The 25,685-nt window shown below is 38.9% G+C and overlaps 1 protein-coding gene across 4 annotated transcripts; it reads right to left on the bottom strand.

Annotated features, from left to right (window-relative positions):
* Positions 1–104: 104 nt before the first annotated feature.
* On the bottom strand, positions 105–23,455 carry LOC110285849 (membrane-spanning 4-domains subfamily A member 12-like). 4 transcript variants are annotated; one of them, XM_021152298.2, is made up of 8 exons: positions 23,348–23,455; positions 23,045–23,126; positions 21,451–21,542; positions 17,308–17,457; positions 6,829–6,885; positions 2,865–2,981; positions 2,030–2,141; positions 105–275 (listed from the first exon to the last, which is right to left on the bottom strand). In XM_021152298.2, the coding sequence occupies exons 3-7, from the start codon at positions 21,502–21,504 to the stop codon at positions 2,034–2,036; spliced, it is 486 nt and encodes a 161-aa protein (XP_021007957.1). In that variant the 5' UTR covers positions 21,505–21,542; positions 23,045–23,126; positions 23,348–23,455; the 3' UTR covers positions 105–275; positions 2,030–2,033. The 4 variants fall into 4 exon arrangements, with proteins under 4 accessions (XP_021007957.1, XP_021007960.1, XP_021007959.1 ...); XM_021152301.2 differs by lacking the exon at positions 23,045–23,126; XM_021152300.1 differs by lacking the exon at positions 23,348–23,455 and having other exon boundaries at positions 23,045–23,334.
* Between the last annotated feature and the right edge of the window lie 2,230 nt (positions 23,456–25,685).

Genomic DNA, 25,685 nt, shown 5'->3' with positions numbered 1-25,685 from the left:
CCCTTTAACTTAGGCTGACCAGATTCAGCCTCAGATTAATTTATGACAATGAAATAAATTCATGATAAATTTCCCACATGGAAAAATAAACACATTCATTGCTATCAGTTTTTATTAATGAAATGCAGGAGATGAAATGCTGAGGAAGACTTGATAAAATACCACTTTCCAAGGTGTCTCTTGAACAAAGTTCTTCACTCATCAACTCCTTGACTGAGGCCGTGATACTCCTCATAACACTAAGGACAAGGGCAACATCGATAATACCAGTCAACCTGAGGTTAAGTTGGATGATAGGAAATTGCTTATTAATGTGAGCTAAGATAAAGAACTACATAATTTTAGCAGCATTTAAAAATAATTCTAACAAGAATAGAATTATTATTAACAGTCTTAAATAAATAAAATCATGAGCTGTTTTTTCTCTTTTGTGTTGGTCCTGAAACCCATGACCTCATTCATGCTAGCAAGGGCTTCATCTGAGATATATTTCCCAAACCATGTCTTGTTTTATTTTTTCATACTGTTTTTAAGTCATTTTTCTCCTTTTCTTCTGCTATTTATTTTCCTTCCCTCTGCCTGTCCTCTCTTTTCCTCTCCTATTCATTCTGCTCCCCACCACTTGAATTCTATTTGGTATAAGTAAAAAACCATTTCAATCGATGCTCTTTCTCTTGTTCCTTTGTAGAGAGAATTACGAGTTTTGTATTTAACTAGAGACTATACACTTAAAAAAATTTATATATGTGCATGCATGTTTTGCTTGCATGTACATATATGCACCATGCCTGGTGCATGTTTCTGGTTCCTACAGAAGCCATAAGAGAGTTGTTGGAAGCAAATCTTTAATCCCAGCACTTGGGAGGCAGAGGCAGGCAGATTTCTGAGTTCGAGGCCAGCCTGGTCTACAAAGTGAGTTCCAGGTCAGCCAGGGCTACACAGAGAAACCCTGTCTCGAAAAACAAAACAAAAAACCAGAGAGAGAGAGGAGAGAGAGGAGAGAGAGGAGAGAGGAGAGAGAGGAGAGAGAGAGAGAGAGAGAGAGAGAGAGAGAGAGAGAGAGAGAGAGAGAGAGAGAGAGAGAGAGAGAGAGAGAGAGAGAGAGAGAGAGAGAGAGAGAGAGAGATGTTGGATTCCCTGGAACTGGAGTTATGGATGACTGTGAGCCACTGTGTGGGTTGGGTTCTGGACCTCAGACTTGGGCCCTCTGGAAGAGAGACAAGTGCTCTTAATCACTGAGCCATCTCTCTAGTCTCAGCTGTATGTTTTTAAAGTTTATGAGCATTAGACTTTTACGTGAATTTCAACGCCCTATTTCACTACTTCAGCTAAGGAAAATTTATTGAAAGGCAAATAGTGAGCTAGCTATAAGTACCCTCATTCCTCTGGAGCAGCACATGCCATCCACATGTTCTTCAAAGGAAATGAAATTTGTTGTATAAATGCAGAGGCAGCCGCTGAGGCAAGGGAAAGTGTGAAATCTAAGGAAAAATTTTATCTGATACTGTCTTCTCTCGTCTTAATTTTTATACATTAATTACAGACAGAGATTACTTAAGGAATTCCATCTATGAATTAAGGTGGTAAACTAAACCAGGTGTATTTATGGAGGAAGAGGCAGGTGGTGAAGCTGGGGTACAGTGTTTGTGGAAGTGGATAGTGGGAACTAGGGCCAGTCAAGTAGCGCTGAGTCTAAAACCCAGCATCCGCGTTTCTACCACCACACTCTATCCCCAGCTTCTTTTTATATGCTTCATCTGGTTATCAAACTGAGAAACATACCAATTCTACATAAGTCCTCTATTGCTAAGCTACACCCTCAGCCCCAACTCACTTCATGTAAGGAGACTTATTTAGCTTCAGTTATACAAAGCTGTTTAGTACAAGAATGGTTTAGCAAAATGTTCCCCCTTACCTCTAGTCACAGTTTAGAGAGGACACTACCGATGCTCAATTCTAACTTATCTGAACAGGGTACACCACAGAGGTTAGTAGCTTCTGTTCATGGGAGGAGGAATGCTAGACTCACTGTTTTATTCTATTTGTCTTGCTCTATAGGTCCACTCAGTTACTATGGATGCCATGAACAACTCCAACATGCTGAACAGGAACAGATATTCTGTAAGCACCCTGCCACTCTTCTGTATCCAAAAAAGAAAAAATACAGTCTTTACTTAATTCTTTCCTTATTTTTGAGAGTTTCTCATATGTATATAATGAAATATAATAATATATAGTCCCATTTCTCCCTCCAGCTCCTCTTGTGTCAACCTGAAATTTCCCTCCCAACTTCATGTTTGTTTGTTTTTCTTTTTTTTTTTTTTTTTTTTTTTTTTTTTTTGGCAGCCCACTAAGTCGCTGGGTCATATGACCCTTCCAAGCTACATCTATTGCAAAGATAAGCTTTACTGTGTAGACTATGGGACTTGCATTGACCATAAGTCTATAGCTAAGATAAACCCACATGGATGCCATTTTATCTGTGGAAGAGTAAAGTCTTACTCTAGTAAATTTGATCTTTTAAAACCTTGGGAAAATTGATCTTAGAGATGTAGATACCTAAGAAGAAATGAACTGTCAATCATAAGAATATCATAGCAACAAGGAGCAGCTAGGATTGACTATAATGCTTCATCAATAAAATGTCTGTACTAATATTTGTAAGACTTTACTTGATTACCTGAGGCTTTGGAATATAGTATGGAGCTTGCAGCACACTGACAGTTGGTAGAAATGTCCCAGATTAAACTGAGGAGAAGAATCTTGTTGGCTTGACTAATACTTAAATACTTTGATCCTCACAGAGGGACTAAAGTCACAATTTTAAAATCATGATGAAATTCTCTCAGAAATCCCATACTTACATATTGCCACAGGGAAGAATATATACTTGAAGTCACTATCATTTCAACTGTTGTTAAAAACAAACCAACTAGTGTTGCGAAGATGCTTAGGATATTCATTGTCATGGTCCAGATCAGCTAGAACAGATTAAAAAGTATTGTCCAGTAATTGAAACTATTCCATATTTATTCCTGGCAAGTGTATTCTTGTAGGATTATAGAAACTCCAACCTTTCTCGATTAGTGAGATCACTAAAAGGTTGTTAGAACTACAGAGTAGTGAGGCTCCTAGTAGGACCAAATAGTTTTTTTTTTCTGGGGTGGGGGGAATAATAAAACTTTTGCTAGGACATGAATATACTTCTCTCTCTACAGGTAACTGATTGAATGCCTATTTTGTGCTGAGTTAGTAGATAAAGAGACAGGAAAGAAATGGTCTCTGCATTAGATATTTTTTAGACTATTGGGAAAAATGGAATGCATGTTAAATGCAAATGGAACATAAAAATGTATCCATGATGTGGAGAAACTTACCACGTCACACGGCTTTATATCACCAGAAAGCTAATGTTCCAGTAAGTTTCTAGGGTTGTTAGACAGCAGGAAGACAAGATTTAGGGAATTGTCTTGGGAATACAGGCGCTATCTAGCTAGATTTCTTGATGATGTGGGGGAACTGCACACTGTTGGAGGTCATTCTCCAGCCCACATGCTTGTCAGGCTACATATTCCAGGCAATGCATGCTTTATAACATTGCTAAACAATTGCACTTTATCCACTTACCATGCTAGAGAGGTGATTTATCATTTAATGTCCCTAGTGAAAAGAATATTCTTTTTAAAAAAGATTTATTTATTTGTTATATATAAGTACACTGTAGCTGTCCTCAGACACACCAGAAGAGGGAATCAGATCTCAGTACAGATGATTGGAAGCCACCATGTGGTTGCCAGGACCCGAACCCAGAACCTCCAGAAGAGCAGTCAGTGCTCCAACCACTGAGCCCTTTCTCCAGCCCAAGAAGAATATTCTTTATATTTAATTTCCTTGTTTATATTCGCAACATTTTCTTTCAAGTTAATAAAGCTAGAAAACAAGCACGTTAATTCAAATCACTAGATTCTGAAACTTATCTCAAAGAACAAACCATCTTAATGTAAATTGTCATGTGGTGTTCATTGATGTCATTTCTTTTATTTGAAAAGGTTTTCCTTATAGAAAGACAACCAATGAAGGCTATGAAGAATTCTATCTCAAACTGGCCAGGAAACTGTCTCCCTACAGGATAGCTTTCATAGTGCTGGATGTTGTTATTCTATGTGCATTAATGGATTATAGATATAAGGGGTCTTACCCGACACTGAACTTGGCATGCTATAATACCAACCTGCCAGGCAAGTTATGCCACTGGTACAATAGTGGTTTGACTGTTATTGGGATAGCTAACTGATTTCTGATTGATTTTGAGACCCATTCCACATGATGGATTCCAAGTCTGGTATTGTAAACCTCATCTGAAGCTCACAGCTGAGGATATCATAGGCCATAGAGAGGACTCTGTTGTTTTTTCTTTTATTAAATAGTCATGTTGTCAAGTTGCCTTCTAACTCTTTATGTTTACACACATAGATTAGTGCTGATTTCAACCTTGGTCAGAGAAGCTTTTTGTAGTGATTAATGGTTAATGCAGAGACTCAAAAGTGGTAAAAACGTTGAAAATAAATGACTGAGTTCTCAGCCATTGATGGGTTGCCTCTATCAACTTCTTCCTACTTAGGGCACATAGGAGACATCTTGAAAAATGTAAGAGTTAGAGGATATGGAGAGATGAGAACTGTTGCCTTCTAGATATGACACGGATGTCACATTTATCAACTCATAGCAGCTGTGGTTGCCTGTAGATCAAGTTAGTCAGAATTCCAAACCTGGGAGTAGGGATCCCAAGGCTTTACCCCTAGTTGAGGAGGAGAGAATGACAGTCACTTTCCTTTGGGGACGTGGCTTCTGGCAGGTTGCCTACACCCCAGTGGATAACTCCACACCTATATACATATTGGGTTCAGGGTAAACAACAACAACCAACCAACAACAACATGAATTTGGGAGGGAGATGGATTGAGAGGAGTGTCCCAGGAGGAGTCAGAGAGAATTAGTAGGAGCTATATATGATGGAAATATATTGTATGTGTGTGTGAAAGTTTAAAATCATAAACAAAAATATCACCAGATAAAAGGAAAGACAACCAAATTAAAACTTTATGCCCTAAAAGACCAACATTATTGTATGGTTCTTTGTAACAGAAGTCAAAACACTCGCTGAAGCTTTAGTTACATGGAAAAGTGATGGTTACAGGATCATCATTTTTTATTTTTTTAAAAAAAGCTTTAATCAGCAACTGTATTGTAAGACCACTTGGAAAAGGGGTGTTTATAGAACAAGTTTTGCTGGGCAAAGTTATCTGAATACAACAAACAAGAACACTTGTTTGGCTTCTATTTGGTGGGAGTGTGGGTGATACAGAAATGCAATAGGCAATAAATACTCGGGAAATACTTGGGAGTTTCTTTAGAAAAAGAAAAGTATCCATATATAAGAGGAACAAGGAATATGTCTGTATCAAGACTTATTGGTAAGTATTCATAGCAGCTTTATTTTCAAGGGTTCAATATTCAGAACAATGTGAATTCCCTTAATAGGTAAGTGTAACAAATTACACAGACACCCAGTTGATTTTTTTCCCTTACAGTAAACTTATATTCTGTAAAACTGATAAATCTTACTAATTTATTCTAGATTTTTTTGATGGATCTATACTTCTTTGGATGTTGTAGGATGTCTTAGCATGTTTCTGATGTCTGTGGATGAAGCACATAGTCGGACTCTCTAGTCTCAAAGCTCTTTGTATCTTTTTCCCCCTTGATTCACTACTTTAAATAACAACTCTGATGTTAAGTGAATTTTTTGGCATAGTACACATGTACACTGTTACTGAATGTTTCAGTTTGCTTTCTGTTGCTGTGATAAATACCATGACCAAAAGCAATTTAGGGAAGGAAAGGGTTTATATCATTTTACAGTCCATTATAGAGGAAACTCAAGATAGAACTTGAAGTAGAAACATTGAGGCAGGAACCATGGAGAAACATCACTTACTGGCTTGCTCCCGCTGGCTTGCTCAGTTAGCTTTCTTACAGAGCCCAGACACACTTGCCTAGGCATGGCACCACCCTCAGTAGGCTGGATCCTTTTACATCAATTAGTAATCAAGACAATGCACCACAGATGTGGGATCTGAGTTCAGGTCCTTTCGTTTGCCCAGAAAGTGAGCTGTATCCCTGGCCCTGGTTTCTTAGTTTGAAGTTTAGGTTTGGAAAGCTTTAAGAAATAGTGGTCCTCCTTTCTCACTGAGGCCTGATAAGGCAGCCCTACTAGGCAGTGCTCTTTGTTCTAAGAATTAAAGTAAATTATTGTTATAAAAAAGAAATAGTGGTCTTTATCATCATGAAACTTGTTTGAACATTCATATATGGCAATAGTACTGTTTCTGTACTTTCATTGTCCGAGATGACACAATCACATTATTTTTCTTTGAAGTAATGTTATGCTTCTCAAACCTTAAATTCTCCCCACCCCCAGTGGCTTCTGGGGAAATACCTAATGACTCAGAGAATTCCTCACTGACTTTTCTTTTTTAAAAATTATTTATTCTTTGAAAATTTCATTCTTGCTGGGCGTGGTGGTGCACGCCTTTAATCCCAGCACTCGGGAGGCAGAGGCAGGTGAATTTCTGAGTTCCAGACCAGCCTGGTCTACAAAGTGAGTTCCAGGACAGCCAGAGCTACACAGAAACCCTGTCTCGAAAACAAAAAAAAAACAAAAAAAAAACAAAAAAAAAACAAAAAAAAAAAAGAAAAAGAAAAAGAAAATTTCGTTCTTTTACTGACAAAATTTTCCAGAACCGATCTCTAAGTGTTCTGACTTACCGTATGATTTGAAGGTCTCTTCTGTAGTATTATTGATAAACTTCCTGATAGGCTAAACTGGAAGCAAAGACCACATTTGTTATTGCCCAGTAATTATGTCTATACATAAATTCAAGATAATTTTAGAATGCTATAACAGGAGGGCTAGTATCTTAGTTTCTTAGTGAGACTACTAAGAAAACAAGCCAAGAAGTAATTCAAGATTTATATTTATAAAGATGAAAGCTATGAAGGTTCGAGACACTAATGGTACACTTATAGTAGGAATGGAATCCAGGGACACCTTGAAATGACTTTAGCATCTCACTTGCATAAGTGATTTGCATCCAACAGATTTTGGCTTCCATAAATGCTCCTTGTGTTTCTTATTATTGGCTGAAAATGTATCAAATAGTCCTTTTACAGTGTAGACTCTTATTATGAAACAATAATATGAAAAAAATAGTATCAAATGTCCCTTTAACAATGTAGACTGTAGTTGCTCCATTCTTTTCATGTCCTCAGATCCCAGGTCCAGCAGACAAGAGTTGCACAGGTTGGCTAAAAAGTTGGTAAGTGGTGCCTGAACAGGACCTGAGTGAAAAGCTACCCAAGGACACAAGGAACCCTGCAAGGGGAGGTAAGCAGGCAGTAACATGGGGCCAAAAGTAGGGAAATCGGCACCATATATTGAGTCAATACATCATTTAAATTTTTTTTTTAAAGAAAAAAGAATAGTGCTACAATGTCTCCAGCCCAGCTACAAGAATGTTGCGACTTAATAACAACATAATCCTTGGTTTCCTGAAAAGGGCGGTCAGGATCCCAGAGGGTGGGGTCAAATTAAAAAAAATATATAGTGAAAGTCTATAGACAAGGAGAGAGTATTCCAATGTAATTCTGGGTGACTTGGTTATTGGTCTGTATTATACAAACAGTAAATGGTGATGAGCCAAAGGATTTAGAAAAGGCTATGACATTATTTACATGAGTATGATGAGCTAGATAATGAGACACAAGGCGTTTATTTTACAAGCTAAAAGGTTCCAGTACAAGGTCAGAAGGGTCCAAATAGGACAAAATGGAAATAGAAATGTCGGCTCCCTCCGAGGATGAGTGCTCCTGGCTGTCTGCCCCGCCTGAAATATTACATCCTCCTGTACCTGAGGACTGTAATGATGCCTGGAACAAATGGGAGAAGGGAGGTGTGCTGCCACTCCCAAGAGGAGTGCCTTTGTTTCTGGGAATGAGGACACTTGGCACAAGTTACCAGATTCTGGAAAAAAGACAGAGGAACTTTCTAAAATTAGAGAAGATCCTGATGAGCCACGTTGAGATGTTTTCCTCAACTTTTACAGGCGGTTAGTTGTCTTTTATGACTGATGAGAGGCAGAAATTCTTATTGCTGAGCAACTGACATGTGCGAATGCTAAGGCTGCAATGCTAGACTGCCTTCCATCCCTTTCGAAAGAAAAGGAGTGTTAGTGATTACATCTGCCTCCGTGCTGATATTGGGCCTTTGCATGCTCAAGGAAGTAGCACAACACGTCACAGTTTGTTCTACTGCCATACAAGAGCTGAAGAGCTGTTTTCCTGTTTTTATTGTACATTACTTGAATGATACTTTGTTTTCTATGAAAAATTAATAAAATGTTAAAATATTTGTTTACAAAAGTAAAAATCGGAGTAACTCTTTAAATGAGCATTTCTCATAAAAATTATTATTATTTTTTTGTTAAATACTTTGGGTAACTTACTACTGCTTCTGCTATTTAGTGCCTCTGTAAGATATTTAAAAACTAACAATGTTCCTACATGCAAGGCCAAGCCTTTTCAGGAATTTTGCCAACAGTTTGATATAACCCATAGCAGCATTCCACATAATTCTCAGGGTCAAACTTCTGTGGAGAGAACTAATGGAAAATTAAATATTATTTTAAAATAAAGGAGCAGGACTATGGTAGTATGCCTACATACAGTATTTTATATACAATAATATTTAAAATTTTTTATTGGATATTTTGTTTTTTACATTTCAAATGTTATCGCCTTTCCTGGCTTCCCCTCAACAACCCCGTATCCCATCCCCATTTCCTCTGTGTCTATGAGGGTGTTCTCCCACCCACCCACGCACCCACTCCCACCTCACCACCCTGGAATTCCCCTACATTGGGACATTAAACCTTAAGAAGATCAAGTGCCTTTACTCCCATTGATGCCAAATAAGGCCATCCTCTGCTACATATGCAGCTGGAGCCATGGGTCCCTCCATGTGTACTCTTTGGTTGGTGGTTTAGTCCCTGCGAGCCCTGGGGGGGTCTGGTTGGTTGATATTGTTGTTCTTCTTATGGGGTTGCAAACTCCTTCAGCTCCTTCAATCTTTTCCATAACTCTTCCACTGGGGCCCCTGTGCTCAGTCCAATGGTTGGCTGCACGCGTCTGCTTCTGTATTTGTCAGGCTCTGGCAGAGCATTTCAGTAGACAGCTATATCAGGCTCCTGTCAGCAAGCATTTCTTGGCATCAGCAATAGTGTCTTGATTTGGTGTCTGTATATGGGATGGGTGCTAAGTTAAGGCAGTCTCTGGATGGCCTTTCCTTCAGTCTCGGCTCCACAGTTTGTACCTTTATTTCCTTTAGACAGGAACAATTCTGAGTTAAAAATTTGGAGATGAGTGGGTGGCCCCATCCCTCAACGGGTGGCCTTGCCTAACCTCTGGATATGGTCTCTACAGGTTCTCCCTCCCCTGTGTTAGGTATTTCAGCTAATGTCATACCAGTTGGGTCCTGGGAGCCTCTTGCTTTCTTGGTATCTGGGATTTTCTGGTGGCTACCCCCAGTTCTCCATTCCCCATTCACCTCCGTTCAATTTCCTGACCCTCTGTCGACCATTCCAGTCTCCTCTCATACCTGATCCTGCCCATTTTCCCCCTCCACCATTATTTCTTCTCCTAAGTCCCTCCCACCCTCTACTTTCTGTGAGTATTTTGTTCCCCCTTCTAAGAAGGACTGAAGCATCCACACTCTGGTCTTCCTTTTTCTTGAGCTTCATATGGTCTGTGAGTTGTATCTTGGGTATTCTGAGCTTTTTGCCTAATATCCACTTATCAGTGAGTGCATACCATGTGTGTTCCTTTTGTGACTTGCTTACCTCACTCAGGACAATATTTTCTAGTTCCATTCATTTGCCTAAGAATTTCATAAATTCATTGTTTTTAATAGCTGAGTAGTACTCCATTGTGTAAATGTACTACATTTTCTGTATACATTTCTCTGCTGAGGGACATCTGGGTTCTTTCCAGCTTCTGGCTATTATAAATAAGGATGCTATGAACATAGTGGAGCATGTGTCCTTATTATATGTTGGAGCATCTTCTAAGTATATGCCCAGGAGTGGTATAGCTGGGTACTCAGGTAGTACTATTTCCAATTTTTTGAGGAACTGCCAGACTGATTTCCAGAGTGGTTGTACAAGCTTGCAATCCCACCAGCAATGGAGGGGTGTTCCTCTTTCTCCACATCCTCATCAGCATTTGTTGTCACCTGAGTTTTTGATTTTAGCCATTCTGACTAGTGTGAGGTGGAATCTCAGGCTCATGTTGATTTGCATTTCCCTGATGACTAAGGATGATGAACATTTCTTTAGGTGCTTCTCAACCATTTGATATTCCTCAGTTGAAAATTCTTTGTTTAGCTCTGTACCCCATTTTTAAATAGGGGTATTTGGTTCTCTGGAGTCTAACTTCTTAAGTTCTTCATATATATTGGGTATTAGCCCTCTATTGGATGTAGGGTTGGTAAAGATCTTTTCCTGGTCTGTTGGTTACTGTTTTGTCCTATTGACAGTGTCCTTTGCCTTACAGAAGCTTTGTAATTTTATGAGGTCTCATTTGTTGATTCTTGATTTTAGAGCATAATACATTGGTTTTCTGTTCAGGAAAATTTCCCCTGTGTCTATGTGTTCAAGGTTCTTCCCCACTTTCTCTTCTACTAGATTCAGTGTATCTGGTTTTATGTGGAGGTCCTTGATCCACTTAGACTTGAGCTTTGTGCAAGGAGATAAGAATGGATCAATTCACACTCTTCTACAAGCCAACTGCAAGTTGAACAAACACCATTTTTTGAAAATGCTGTCTTTTTTCCCACTGGATCGTTTTAGCTCCTTTGTCAAAGATCAAGTGACCATAGGTATATGGGTTCATTTCTGGGTCTTCCATGCTAGTCCATTGATCTACCTGCCTGTCTCTGTGCCAATACCACACAGTTTTTATCACTATTGCTTTGTAATACAGCTTGAGATCAGGAATGGTGATTCCACCAGTATTGCTGAGAATAGTTTTCTCATTGTCCTGGGTTTTTGGTTATTCCAAATGAATTTGAAATTGTTCTAACTCTGTGAAGAATTGAGTTGGAATTTTGATGGGGATTGCATTGAATCTGTAGATTACTTTTGGTAAATGGCCTTTTTTAGTATATTAATCCTGTCAATCCATGAGCGTGGGACATCTTTAAATCTTCTGAGATTGTCTTGATTTCTTTAGACTTGACGTTCTTTTCATACAGATCTTTCACTTGCTTGGTTAGAGTCACACCAAGATATTTTATATTATTTGTGATTGTTGTGAAGGGTACCATTTCTCTAATTTCTTTCTCAGTCTATTTATCCTTTGAGTAGAGAAAGGCTATGGGTTTGTTTGGGTTAATTTTATATCTAGCCACTTTACTGAAGTTGTTTATCAGGTTTAGGAGTTCTCTGGTGGAGTTTTTGGGGTCACTTAAGTATACTATCAGATCATCTGCAAATAGTGATATTTTGACTTCTTCCTTCCCAGTTTGTATCCCTTTAACCTCCTTTTGTTGTCTAATTGCTCTGGCTAGGTACTATATTGAATACTAGGGAGAGCATGGGCAGCCTTGTCTAGTCCCTGATTTTAGTGTGATTGCTTCTCCATTTAGTTTGATGTTGGTTACTGGTTTGCTGTATATTGCTTTTACTATGTTTGGGTATGGGCCTTGAAATCCTGATCTTTCCAAGACTTTTAATATGAAGGGGTGTTGAATTTTGTCAAATGCTTTTTCAGCATCTAATGAGATGATCATGTGTTTTTTTTTTCATTTGAGTTTGTTTGTATAGTGGAATTCCTTATATTGAATCATCGCTGCATCTCTGGGATGAAGCCTACTTGATCATGATGGATGATCATTTTGATGTGTTCTTGGATTCGGTTTGCAAGAATTTTATTGAGTATTTTTTAAATCAATATTCATAAGGTAAATTGGTTTGAAGTTCTTCTTTGTTGAGTCTTTGTGTGGTTTAGGTATAAGCATAACTGTGGCTTCATAGAATGGATTAGGTAGTGTTCCTTCTGTTTCTATTTTGTGGAATAGTTTGAAGAATATTGGCATTAGGTCTTCTTTGAAGGTCTGATACAATTCTGCACTAAAACCATCTGATCCTGGACTTTTTTTTTTTTTTTTTAGAAGACTTTTAATGACTGCTTCTATTTCTTTAGTGGTTATGGGACTGTTTAGATGGTTTATATTATCCTGATTTAACTTTGGTATCTGTTATCTGTCTAGAAAATTGTCCATTTCATCCAGATTTTCTAGTTTTGTTGAGCATAGGCTTTTGTAGTAGAATCTGATGATTTTTTAAAAAATTTACTTGGTTTCTGTTGTTATATCTCCCTTTTCATTTCTGATTTTGTTAATTTGGTTACTGTCTCTGTGCCCTCTGATTAGTCTAAAGGTTTATCTATCATGTTGATTTTCTCAAAGAACCAGCTCTTGATTTTGCTGATTCTTTGTATAGTTCTCTTTGTTTCTACATGGTTGATTTCAACCCTGAGTTTGATTATTTCCTGCTGTCTACTCCTCTTGAGTTTATTTGCTTCTTTTTGTTCTAGAGCTTTCAGGTGTGCTGTTAAGCTGCTAGTGTATGCTCTCTCTAGTTTCTTTTTGGAGGCACTCAGAACTATGAGTTTTCCTCTTAGCACTGCTTTCATTGTGTCCCATAAGTTTGAGTATATAGTGGCTTCATTTTCATTAAAATTTAAAAAGTCTTTAATTTATTTTTTCCCTGACCAAGTTATCATTGAGTAAAGAGTTGTTTATCTTCCATATGGACTTTCTGTTGTTTTTATTGTTATTGAAGACCAGCCTTAGTCCATGGTGATCTGATAGGATGCATGGGATTATGTCAGTCTTCTTGTATCTGTTGAGACCTGTTTTGTGACCAATTTTATGGTTAATTTTGGAGAAGGTATCTTGAAGTACTGAGAAGAAGGCATATTCTTTTGTTTTAGGATGAAATGTTCTATAGACATATGTTAAATCCATTTGTTTCATAATTTCTGTTAGTTTCACTGTGTCTGTGTTTAGTCTGTTTCCATGATCTGTCCATTGCTGAGAGTGGGGTGTTGAAATTTCCCACTAATATTGTGTGAGATACAATGTGTTCTTTGAGCTTTAATAAAGTTTCTTTTATGAATGTGAATGCCCTTGAATTTGGAGCATAGATGTTCAGAATTGAGATTTCATCTTCATATATTTCTCCTTTGATGAGTATGAAGAGTCCTTCTTTATCTTCTTTGATAATTTTTGGTTGGAAGTCAATTTTATTCAATATTAGAATGGGTTCTCCAGCTTGTTTCTTGGGATCATTGGTTAGAAAATTTTTTCCAGCCTTTTACTCTGAGGTAGTGTCTGTCTTTGTCACTGAGGTGTGTTTCCTGTATGCAGCAAAACACTGAGTCCTGTTTATGTATCTAGTCTTTTAGTCTATGTCTTTTTATTGGGTAGTTGAGTCCATTGATGTTAAGAGAGATTAAGTAATAGTGACTGTTGCTTCCTGTTATTTTTATGTTTGTGTTGCTATCTTTTTTCATGTTTGTTGAAAGAAGATTACGTTCTTGCTTTTTCTAGGGTGTAGTTTCTCTCCTTCTGTTGGAGTTTTCTGTCTATTATCCTTTGTAGGTCTGGATTTGTGGAAAGATATTTTGTAAATTTGGTTTTATTATGGAATATCTTGGTTTTCTCCATCCATGGTAATTGAGAGTTTTGTTGGGTATAGTAGCCTGGGCTGGCATTTTTGTTCTCGTAGTGTCTATATGACATCTGCCCAGGAACTTCTGGCCTTTAGAGCTGTGAAGTGTAGTGTAATTCTAATAGGTCTGCCTTTATATGTTACTTGACCTTTCCCCCTTACTGCCCTTCATATTCTTTCTTTGTGTGTGTGTGTGCATTTGGTGTTCTGATTTTTATGTGATGGGAGGAATTTATTTTTTGTTCCAATTTTTTTTTGTTTTTTGATTTTTCAAGACAGGGTCTCTCTGTATAGCTCTGGCTGTCCTGGAACTCACTTTGTAGACCAGGCTGGCCTCGAACTCAGAAATCTGCCTGCCTCTGCCTCCCAAGTGCTGGGATTAAAGGCGTGCACCGCCACTGTCCGGCTTTCTGGTCTAATCTATTTGGGGTTTATGTAGGCTTCTTGTATGTTTATGGGCATCTCTTTCTTTAGGTTAGGGAAGTTTTATTCTATAATTTTGTTGAAGATATTTACTGGCCCTTTGAATTGGGAATCTTTGCTCTCTTCTATACCTATTATCCTTAGATTTGGTTTTCTCATTGTGTTCTGGATATCCTGGATGCTTTGGGTTAGGAGCTTTTTGCATTTTGCATTTTCTTTGACTGTTCTGTCAATGTTTTCTATGGTATCTTCTGCACTTGAGATTCTCTCTTCTATCTCTTGTATTTTGTTGGTGATTCTTGCATTTATGACTCCTGAGATCTTTCCTAGGTTTTCTATCCCCAGGGTTGTCTCCCTTTGTGATTTTAAAATTGTTTTCTATTTCCATTTTTAGATCCTTGATGGTTTTGTTCAATTCCTTCACCTATTTGGTTGCATTTTCCTGTATTTCCTTAAGGAAATACCTCTTTAAGGGCTTATACCTATGTACCTGTGTTCTCCTGTATTTCTTTAAGGGAGTTATTTATGTCCTTCTTAAAGTCCTCAATCATCATCATGAGATGTGATTTTAAATCATAATCTTGCTTTTCTGGTGTGTTGTGGATCCAGGGCTTGCTGTGGGAAGAGAACTGGTTTCTGATGATGCCAAATAGCTTTGGTTCTGTTGCTTATGTTCTTGCCCTTGCCTCTCACCATCTGGTTATCTCTGGTGTTAGCTGGTCTTGCTGTCTGTGACTGTAGCTTGTCCCTCCTGTGAGCCTCTTAGCCTGTGATCATAGGTGTGTCAGCAGTCCTGGGAGACCAGCACTCTCTGGGTGGGATTTGGATACAGAAAGCTGTGACCTTAGGTGTGTTGGCACTCTTGGGAGACCAGCTCTCTCCGGGCAGGATTTGAGTATGGAGATCTGTGGGACAGGGTTAGATATGGGGTGCAAATGGAAACTGGAAGGCATACTTAAATTAAAAAAATTTGGGCAGGGATTGACCTATTGCTGCAGAACATTTTGATACTCCCTCCCCCCGTTAAGCCAGGGTCATGGTCTTTGGAGAGATGTTACAGTCTGGCTAATTGAATGGCCCTGCTCCATTAATTCACTGGAGCTGAGGCTGTGTTTGTCTTTTGACCTCAGGGTGCTGAAAAGCTGATATGGATATCTGAAAGACCCATTCCATCTGTAGAAGATAGACTAAGAGATTCCAAAGCATCTGTAGAGACTACACCTGAAAGAAAGGAAGAAGATGCAGCCACAGAAACATCATACCCAAAGGACAGAGCCTCTCTACCAAAAAAGACTCAGATGAAGGAATCAGTGACTGAAGGAAAAGAGCTGACAGAATCTTGAGGGGAGGGTGTGGCTGCAGAACTGATGTTGCTATGCTGTCATTGTGGAATGAATCTGTTACTGCTGAGACACACTGGGCTTGTGTATTCGATCCTCCTGTGCTTTACTTTGATAAGTGGAAAGAGAATAACATTCCTGTTTATGTAATGACTCTGAGATCTTGGGTGCTCCTGTTGCTAACCATTGTTTCCCAAGCAAAGATAGTTACATAACAATTTATATATGAATGGTCAAACTGTAAAACATGATAAACTATTAACTATTCAACATTCAAAGTTAGATAAATTACACTCTCCAAAGCTCTTATTTCTATCTGACTGCAGAATTTGCTGTTATGGGTATTTCCACACAGTTAAAAAAACATAATGGTCCTGCTTATACTAGTAGAAATTTTAAGAAATTCTCTTATGAATGGCAAATTCAACATAACACTCAAATCCCTTATAACCCACCAGATCAAACATTTGTAGAATGTACACATTCCACCCTTATGAAACAACTTTAAAAAAATGGGGAATGACTCCCCAAGATATTCTTGCTATTAACTTATTTACTGTAAGTTTTTAAATTTACCATAATGCTGGAACATATTACTTGAGTTTCCAGAATTTTCAGGTTGCTCAGCCCTACAGATGGCCATTGTCCTGTCCCATTTAAAGAAGTAGACCACCAGCTACCAGGATGAAGAATTTCAGATATTTTCTAAGCAGTTGCCTGGAATTTCAGGACAAGGAATAGCAGAAGGTGCTGCTGATGCTGTACAAGGCATGGATCCTTAGTCCTGGTGACAAAACATCCTGTGCACATTCTTGCATCTAGTGTTGTACTTATATTTTTTGTGCTTCTCTTAGGGTATTGATGGCTCCAAACAAAAATCAATGTTCTAAAATTAAAAAAAAAATACAAAAAGAGGGATGTGTTGGAACTCTGTCCAAAGAACAATACATGGTGAACAATGCCTTGGGTAGTGGTGAGAAAGGCTCCAGATGGAAAGGGCTTTTTAACCTCAGGCGCATTGTGTTTCCTGGACTATTCTGACATAACTTTGTACTGACAAATATTTACATTCAATTTACAAGACATGTTTATTCTTGTTGAATGTCACAACATAGCTATAGAACCCAATCTGGTCAGTGTAGCCTGAACCTGGGTATGGCCTTTTCCTTGCTTTCATGCCTTCCCAAATATAATCCATAGTATAAGCCAGGTAATTGCATTCAAATTGGTCTGCTCTGAGAAAGTTCTGGGAAAGGGTAGCTCTGTTAATATTTAGTTGGTGCTTATGGATGTTTATTTACGTGTTTTCCTGAACTCAACCTTCCTAGGACTACTGCTTTCTATGTTTTAATTGTATATAAGAGTACGCTGAAACCAAAGAAAAGTTGTCTACAACATCCAACTATAGTCCACCCCATTCTTTCAGGCCCTCAGATTCCAGATCCAGCAGACAAAATCTGCACAGATTGGCTAAATATTCAACAAATGTAGAATATTATTATGAAAGAACATTGCAGGTAATAAACTAAGGGTTTTAAAAAAAATACATCGCTATTGTCCTTTTTCAGGTTGATGTGGGGATGTTTTCCTAGTGAACAAGGATTGTGTACTCTCTGTGGCACAGTCCTTGGATCAAAATCTATGAAATGTAAGAAATACATATAGTAGTTACTATCAGAGATGAAGTTACTTACAAGCAAGGAGGCCCAAAGTGTGTATCCTGAAGTTCCTATGATGGGAGGATAATTACTTCCCAGTCCAAATACAATACTTTGAGAAAAGAACAGGTATGTCCAGAAGTATCCTAGGCTCTGTATAATCAGGCTTGTCATTAGTTGTATGGTCTGAAAGGAAAAGATGCCATTCTTTGTTGCAATTCCAGCTAACTCTTAAGAAGGAACACACTTCAAGACAAACACTGGAATGAAGAAGAAAGGTGATGGTCTACCACAGTAGTGACAGTTTACAGAACTTTAGAATGGGGTCATTGGCTGGGATACAATGCTCGATATAGTCCTAGGTCATTTTGTCATGTTTTATCAAGCACAATCAAGAAAAATCTGTCGCTACAGAAATGTTCCAATTTCTACCTTTTCTTGTAACTTGCCCACTGACATTCCTAACTCCTGGTAATCAGTCAGTCATCTGTTTCTCATACAATACACCATCTCCAGAGTGTTGGACAAAAGACATGGTTCTAAATACACCCTTAGAGGCTGGTCTTTTCAGGGTGACAGCATGGAGACTCAACAAGCTGAAGTATCTTTGTGTGATTTATTCCTCTTTTTTATAGCAGTATATGGTATCTGTGATTCTATCTGGCTCAAATATTCATCTGATTGGCATTTGAAGATGGAGACTATGTGTAAGTAATTGTAAACTGCTATGTAGACTAGTTTTCAGTTCTTCAGGATAAATGTCCAGGAGCATTTTTTTTTTTTTTGTCTAATAGAAGTTGGATGTTTTTTATTAAAAAGTTTGCTAGAATATAATTCACAATGTCAGTACCTTTTTAAAAAATATTCTCACCATCAGTGTTAAGGGAGAATCAGCGTGTCTGCATCATTGCCAGCATTTGGCTCTGCCACTGTTTGCTTTAGTACATGCAGAGTGTTAGCTCATAATCCCGTCCTCAGTCTCCAGTGACAAGTGTTAGTGATGTCAAGTGTCTTTCTATATGCTTGTTTGCCTTCTATCTTATTCAGTGAAATGTCTCTTTATATTTTTTGCTGACTTTGGAAACAAGGAGGAATGGCTTTTAATCATCTATTATGACAAATCTTTTTAAAAATATATTTGTATTAGATATTTCTTTTATTACATTTCAAATGTTATCCCCTTTCCTGGTTTCCCCTCCAAAAATCCCATATCCCTTCCCCCTGCTACCCAACCCACCCATTCCCTTTCCCAGTCCTGGCATTCCCCTATACTGGGGCACAGAACCTTTACAGGACCTAGGGCTTCTCCTCCCATTGATAACTGACTAGGCCATCCTCTGCTACATATATACATCTAGACCCACAAGTTCCACCATGTGTTTTTTTTGGTGGTTTAGTTCCAAGGAGCTCTGGGGGTACTGGTTAGTTCATACTGATGCTCCTCTTATGGGGCTTTCAGACCCCTTCAGCTCCTTAGGTACTTTCTCTAGCTCCTTCATTGGGGACCTTGTGCTCCATCCAATGGATGATTCTGAGCATCCACTTCTGTATTTGCCAGGCACTGGCAGAGGTCCTCAGGAGACAGCTATATCAGGCTCCTGTCAGCAGGATCTTGTTGGCATTTGCCATAGTATCTGGGTTTTGTGGTTGTTTATGGGATGGATCCCCAAGTGGGGCAGTCTCTGAAAGGTTGTTCCTTCAGTCTCTGGTCCGAAATTTGTCTCTGTAACTCTTTCCATGGGTATTTTGTTCTCCCTTCTAAGAAGAATTCTGAACTTCTGGAATAACATCCACTTATCAGTGAGTGCATATAGGGGATATAGGACTGTTTAGATCCTTAAGCTGACCCTGATTTAACTTTGGTACCTGGTATCTGTCTAGAAAATTGTCCATTTCATCCAGGTTTTCCAGTTTTGTTGACTATAGGCTTTTATAGTTGGAGCTGTTGATTTTTTGTCTTTCCTTAGATTCTCTTGTTATATTTCCTTTTTCATTTTTGATTTTGTTAATTAGGATACTGTCCCTGTGTCCTCTAGTTAGTCTGGCTAGGGTTTTATCTATCTTGTTGATTTTCTCAAAGAACCAGCTCCTGTTTTGGTTGGTTCTTTGTATAGTTCATTTTGTTTCCACTTGGTTGGCAGGTGTGCTGTCAAGCTGCTAGTGTATTACGACAAACCTTATTTGGTATTAGCAGCATGGTCATATTTATACTTTCCTTGTATGAGTTTTTTCCAACCTGACATATCTGGAATCATCTGTTGAGAGCGCCTCAGGGGGGGCTGCGTAGATCAGGTTGGCTTGTGGGCATGTCTGTGGGAGCCTGTTTTGATTAGTTGGTGTGGGCAGCACTCTTCCCCTGATGTAGAAGAGTTGGGCATACATGCAGTTATTTTCTTTTTGCTCTTCATTGGGGATATGCTAAGTCATTTCATGTTCCTGCCTTAGCTGTGACCTAGAATTGTTAGCTGAATAAATCCCATCTCCCTTAAAGTTGTTCCCCGCCCCCAGGACATTTTATAGCAGCACAGAGATGAAGCTAGGTCAAGCCTCTTTCAGTTCTGGAAAGTGGGAAGCATTGACTGCTCAACTCCATGGGAAGAGACACTTGTCCTGGGACTTTTCTTCCTGGGCAGCATGTTACAACTTGCTTCTGGCTGCTCTGAATCAGTTGTTCACTCTGCCTTAGTTTCCATTCTGGCATTGTCTTTAGTGGGGGAGCAGTAGCTTCTTAAACATTCATCTAATTTCTTGAAAGGTTGGGGGTCTATTAAGGCTTATTGTTTCTATTTATACTTGGTTTCTATGTGTTATTCCTATGTAAAACTGTCCATTGAACATTTTTTATGAAAAAAAAAAATCAACGGACTGAACCAGGGTAGTTCACACCCAAAATGGCCCTCAGTGGACCTAGGAAGCAGGATTAGTAGTTTGAGGACCCCCTGGACTACATAGACCCCTTTTCAAAAACAAAGACAATTTCTATTCCCAAAATCAGTTGGCCGTACCTGTGGAGTCTAGTTCTGGACTATGTATTCTTCTCTATTTGTCTGTGTTTTTCTTATATTTAGACAGTATCACATAATCTTGATGACTGTAGGCAGTGTCTTAAAAATCAACTAGTGTGCTTTGTCCCACTTTGATATAGCTGTTTTTGTTCCTTCTCCTTCCCACATAATCTTTGTTGATTTATAGCTATATACAAGATATAGCTAAGATTTTAATAGGAATTTTGTCAAACCCATACTAGTGTAGGGAGTGCTAACATCTTTACTATGTTGAGCTTTGCAGTCTATAAACATGTCTTTTTATTGATGTAATCTAATTCGAATTTTTCATTTGTATTTGGTCAGTTTCAAACCACAAGTCCTATATATGGTTTCTTCAATATATGTAATTTTTTTCCTTTAAGGATTGACATCTTCATGTTCATTATTATCTTATAAAAACACAATTTATCTTGAATCTGTGACTTTGTTTAACTTACTTATTTCCTAAGTATCCTGTGCGTGTGTGTGTGTGTGTGTGTGTTTTGATTGTTAGGATTTTTCTCGCTTATTTTTTTTTTTTTTTTTTTTTTGAGACAGGGTTTCTCTGTGTAGCCCTGGCTGTCCTGGAACTCACTCTGTAGACCAGGCTGGCCTCGAACTCAGAAATCTGCCTGCCTCTGCCTCCCAAGTGCTGGGATTAAAGGCATGCACCACCACTGCCCAGCTTCACTTAATTTTTAATCTCTTGTGTTTAACTCTTAATCTGGCTCTATCATTCAGCAGTGTGAGTGGATGATACAAAATCATACTCCCAAAGGGTGTGGTGGATGGGATTGCCAGGGCAAACAGCAGTGTGTCTGTGATAGAAGCCAACCATTGCTCATAGAGCTCTGGAGTCCGCAGATCCTTCTGGATGTACTGACAGTTTGCTCACCTCTTTTAGGACATGTCATCATCTTAGGGTTAAAAACATTGATAGATAGTTAAAGAAAAAGATGATTTCTCCTCCATTTCTAGACTCTGTATATATTTTGATGCCATGTCGCCTTCGCAAGCCACTGTAATCGATTTACCTCCATTTGAGGAGTTGAGAGTGGAAACAGAGGTGGTATATATTGTATCTTCTACCTCGTGAAATGAGGAGCGGTAGCCCTCTCACAGAGGACTTACTTGAGCAGCATTTTGTTCTTACCCCCAAGACTCTCAGTTCCTTTTTTATCCACAAACGATTCTGTGGCATATTCATCAAGATATAATGGAGGGATGTGGGGATAAGTTCCTCTCCTGTGAAAAATGGGGAGAAAAACAACATAAATTAAATCAGTTAATGATTATTGTTATTCTCTTGGGTAAGATTCCTAAGCCTGAGGGGGATCCTACTCTACAGCTGTCACTCATTTTTTTTTAAAAAGATACTTGATTGCCCTCTGACAGGTTCTTTTACACCAGAGACTAGTAGTATTCTGACAAAACTAATATTTACCTCTCAAAAAGTTTTGCTCACGGATCAGACTTACGTTAGACTATGCTAAGTTCTCAGTGATAACTGCTCCAATCACATCAATTCCTTGAGCACCTGCTCATATGCCCACATTTCTGCATCAGGAAATTTAGACCCTTGGTAGATTTGATCTTCCCTGGTACCCATCCATCAGTGTTGTCTAAGTTCAAGTCTGTTTGGGGGCGGGGTGTGTGTGCCTGACTAGAAGGATCTGTGTCACATGCTGATGTTAGATGCAGAGGAGGCTGGAAAATAGAATACTATAGAGTATAGGCAGGCTTCTTAAGTTAGTGAACACGATAACCAGAGGGGATGTTCAGTAGGCAAGACAAGGATAACTCGTTTCTAGCATTGGCAGGGAGGGTGATGGTTCCTAGTTTGTATGAATCATAACGCCCCCCCCCCCCCCAGCTTCTATGTTTAATGCTCATGAGAACTCTTATTTAATCTAGCTGGTCTGAACAAAGGTGGATACCGAAACCATTTGGCGAGGCTGCAGAAGATGTAAAAGCTAGAAGCCAGGACATTATTAGGTTCTATCTGTTCTAATGTACAGAACCACAGAGCATGAAACTTTGTATGTGTGGGAAGAAGGGCACCCAGAGAAAATCAGAGACAGACAAAAAAACAAAACAAAACAAAACAAAACAAAAAACAGAACTTATCATCTTCTGACCACTTTCAATTTCTTAATTCCATTTTCTTGGAAGCCTGGCTGCCTATACATCATGTAAACACTCATATATGATATTATATATATTAATTTTACTAAAACAAATAAGAGATAATTTATGGTTTTTTTCAGTCCAAGGTTAATAATACATTTGTTTTGAGTGGCTTTCTAGTTGGATTTGGCTTTGATAATCTCTACCTCCATTCCCAAGAAACAGCTCCCCAACCTCACCCAGCCTCTAAAGTCTCACTAATCTTTTCTGGTTCCCTTCAATCACTATATGTAGTTGTATGGGAATGCCAGGGCCAAGAAGAAGGAGTGGATGGGTAGAGGAGCAGGGCGCGGGGGGGGGGGGTATAGGAAACTTTCGGGATAGCATTTGAAATGTATATAAAGAAAATATCTAATAAATAAAAAAAAGAAAAAAATTCAAGGCATTGTCTTTAGATCTTTCAAAACAAACTTTTCCTTTTCCTCATATAAGTCACGGACTTTGAAGGTTTCAGTTGCCACGATAATGGTCCATTGATATTTGACAAGGAGAAAATACACAAAGGCATTTTAGAAGATTCTTGAATTAAAAATTGCCCATTATGAGAATTAAAAACTTACCCGTTATGCGATGACATACAAAAAATGTAATAAACGCCTTCAAAGGCTCTTCTCAGTGACAAGAATCACCTGGAGGGTTGTACTGGGGAGAAAAAAGAAGCTAGGATACAATTGAAGCTCTCCAGGAGGCAGTGTCCAATGCCTGTCCTTAATGTGGTCTGTTCAAGGGTCATGGATCCATACTCTGTCACAACCCCAAGGTTAGAATAGGATAATCCTGAAAGGGTTGCTTTTAGGTCCAGATCTTTCTGCCCTGGCTTTCCTGCAGGTAGGCATCTGCCACCTTCATGTGCCCCTCATTACCTCTTGCGGATCCAGCGCAGCTGCGGTTGTGTCTCAGAGCAACCGTGGTGAAGGGTGCCACGTGAGGAGGGCCACGCAGAAGTTAGTTCCACTGGCCCTTGAAGGTTCCATCCAGCCTTCATGCCCGCGAGAGGTAGATGCGGTTAGGGTTTGGGGCCAGCAGGAGGAGCTCGAGTGCGGACACCCTTTACTGACCAGTGTTGGGCATACTCTAGCTATTAATCTGCAGTCCTTAAGCCCAGTTATGGCTGATTCCCTGCTCCATAGACTTCCCCACCAAGCAAATACTACCAACTGTTTTCCAGTAGAAGCAGCAAGCCTTTCTATTGTGAGTCTCCTCAAAAGTCAAAGTTCTAAACTCTAGAAGGAAGGATGTTGTTGGAACCCTGGATCTGGTGGTGTTTGGGCAAGATGTATCTTCTTCTGTTCGTTTCTCTGCAAAATCGAGGTCACACTTGCTCTATGTACTTTCCATTTTCAGAAATTAGATTGCACAAGTCTGTCATCCACCCTGGGACAAGAAACTCTAAACATAGTGGGCAGTATGCCAAAAGAAGAGATGGAGGCTGGAGGTGGACTTGAGAAGGGACCCAGAGGAAGATGAGAGGAGTTGTGGGGATGAAAGACAATTAAAATTCATTATATAAATGCATGGAACTGTCAAACAACCAATCAACAAATAAATTAACCCTGACAAAAGGCTACTGCTCTATGTAATCTAGTCCTAAATGGTAGGTATTAAAGAACCCAAATTTGACAGTCATGTCTATGAGGCTGAGAGTCATTTATGATATGACTAAACAGGTAAACACTAAACCCACTAAAGTGTAAGGGTGCTATATCGGGCACCTGGAAGAAGTGGATAAATTAACAGAAGATCATTTGTTCTAATTTACTCAGATTACATTGAGTCTCAAAAGCAATGGTGACTTGGTTAGCTGCTAACTAAAGGAGTGTTCCTCACAGGCAATTTATTGAGGCTTCCAGTACCAGGTATTCCATGTATTATGTAATTCACTGAATATATAATTCTCTAGGAATTAGAATGCTCTAATACTTATATATCCTGTTGAGGATAAATATGAATGACATTATTTATGTATTAGTAGTAAGAAATGGAAAAAATATAGAATATCCTTTACCTTAGAGTTTACCTTGTGGAAAAGGTGGGGTGAGAGATGATCCATTTTAGTGTGAGGTGGTCAGACAATAAAAATCAAATGCAGCTTAGGTGGTAAGGAGCAAACAGAAAGGTAAGGATGCCCTTGCAGAACCCTGAGCTCTAGGAAAAAAATGGAAAACGATGCCTAAATCTCTCGAGGGTTGTGTATTTGGTTGCTGGATTTTTGCAATGTGAAGGTGGCTGCTATCACTGAAAAAAAGTGGCCTCAGAGGACAGATGGAGGTCAGACTCGACCTAGAGTAGAGTCAAAGGGAAAACACGAGGTAATTGTGTGGAGATAATATGTACTCACCTCTGGAGCTCTGGCTTTAAGAAAGGAAAGGTAGTTAGTTGTGTGCAGAGGGCGTCCTATGGGGGAGTTGTTTTAAGATGACACTTAACACTGTGAGCCAATGCTGGTGGCTGACTGGGAAGGAATGAGAAGCCAAAGCCATCTGAGACATCAATGACACAGTGAGACATGGACTGTGATCTCTAGAAGCAGCCTTCTGTCATGCACAGACCTGCAAGGCAGCCTTAACTTTCTCTCTGCACACTTGGCTTTCTTGGCCAAGTCACCCGGCTTGCCTCTGGGGCCACTCTTTTGCTAATTTGCTCACTCTCTGCAAGCAGGAGCTCTTGGGTACAGGTTCTGTGAATTCTATGAAAGCTTCTAGTTCCACACAACGTAATGAGGAGCTAGACATAACTATGGCACTTTTGTCACATGTTTAGCTTAAGTTGACATGTGTTTTAGGTATAAAATACACAACTCTGAAGACTCTATATGATCTGTCGACCATATGACTCCATAGATTATAAAGTATATCACCAATAGTTTTTACCTGCATCATTTACATGTTTTTGACATATTATTGTGTTGTCAAAATTAAACACATATGTTTCTATTTACTCTCTTTGTGTGGCTGCTAGGACAATTTAAAAATATACATGTGGCGTTTCTTACATCACCAGTAGATAACGATGCTCTGTATCTTTCACAGTCTTGGACATCACTCCTTCCTTTCAGGTTTCTTACCTTTTGAAGTTTTTTTTTGGCCTTAATTTCTTTATTTTATTTTTTTAAATTGTGTTTTATTTCCTCTTCCCTTTCTTTGCTCAAAACTCCCTTGCTGTCTTTCAAATTCATGGCCTCTTTTGTCATTAATTGTTACA

This window comes from Mus caroli, unplaced genomic scaffold, assembly GCF_978045245.1.
Source record: "Mus caroli unplaced genomic scaffold, Mus_caroli_1 scaffold_20, whole genome shotgun sequence".
Lineage (NCBI taxonomy): Eukaryota > Metazoa > Chordata > Mammalia > Rodentia > Muridae > Mus > Mus caroli.
This window is presented reverse-complemented; position numbering and strand designations above follow the sequence as displayed.

Excerpts from the sequence above, each read along its gene's own strand:
- LOC110285849 (XM_021152298.2), bottom strand. The coding sequence starts at position 21,504 with ATGAATATGCCACAGAATCGTTTGTGGATAAAAAAGGAACTGAGAGTC. Across the intron at positions 17,458-21,450 it reads AGGAACTGAGAGTCTTGGGG|ACCATACAACTAATGACAAG; the intron begins GTAAGAACAAAA and ends TTTTCCTTTCAG. Across the intron at positions 2,142-2,864 it reads ATTCTTCCCTGTGGCAATAT|AAGAGTGGCAGGGTGCTTAC; the intron begins GTAAGTATGGGA and ends TTTTGGATACAG.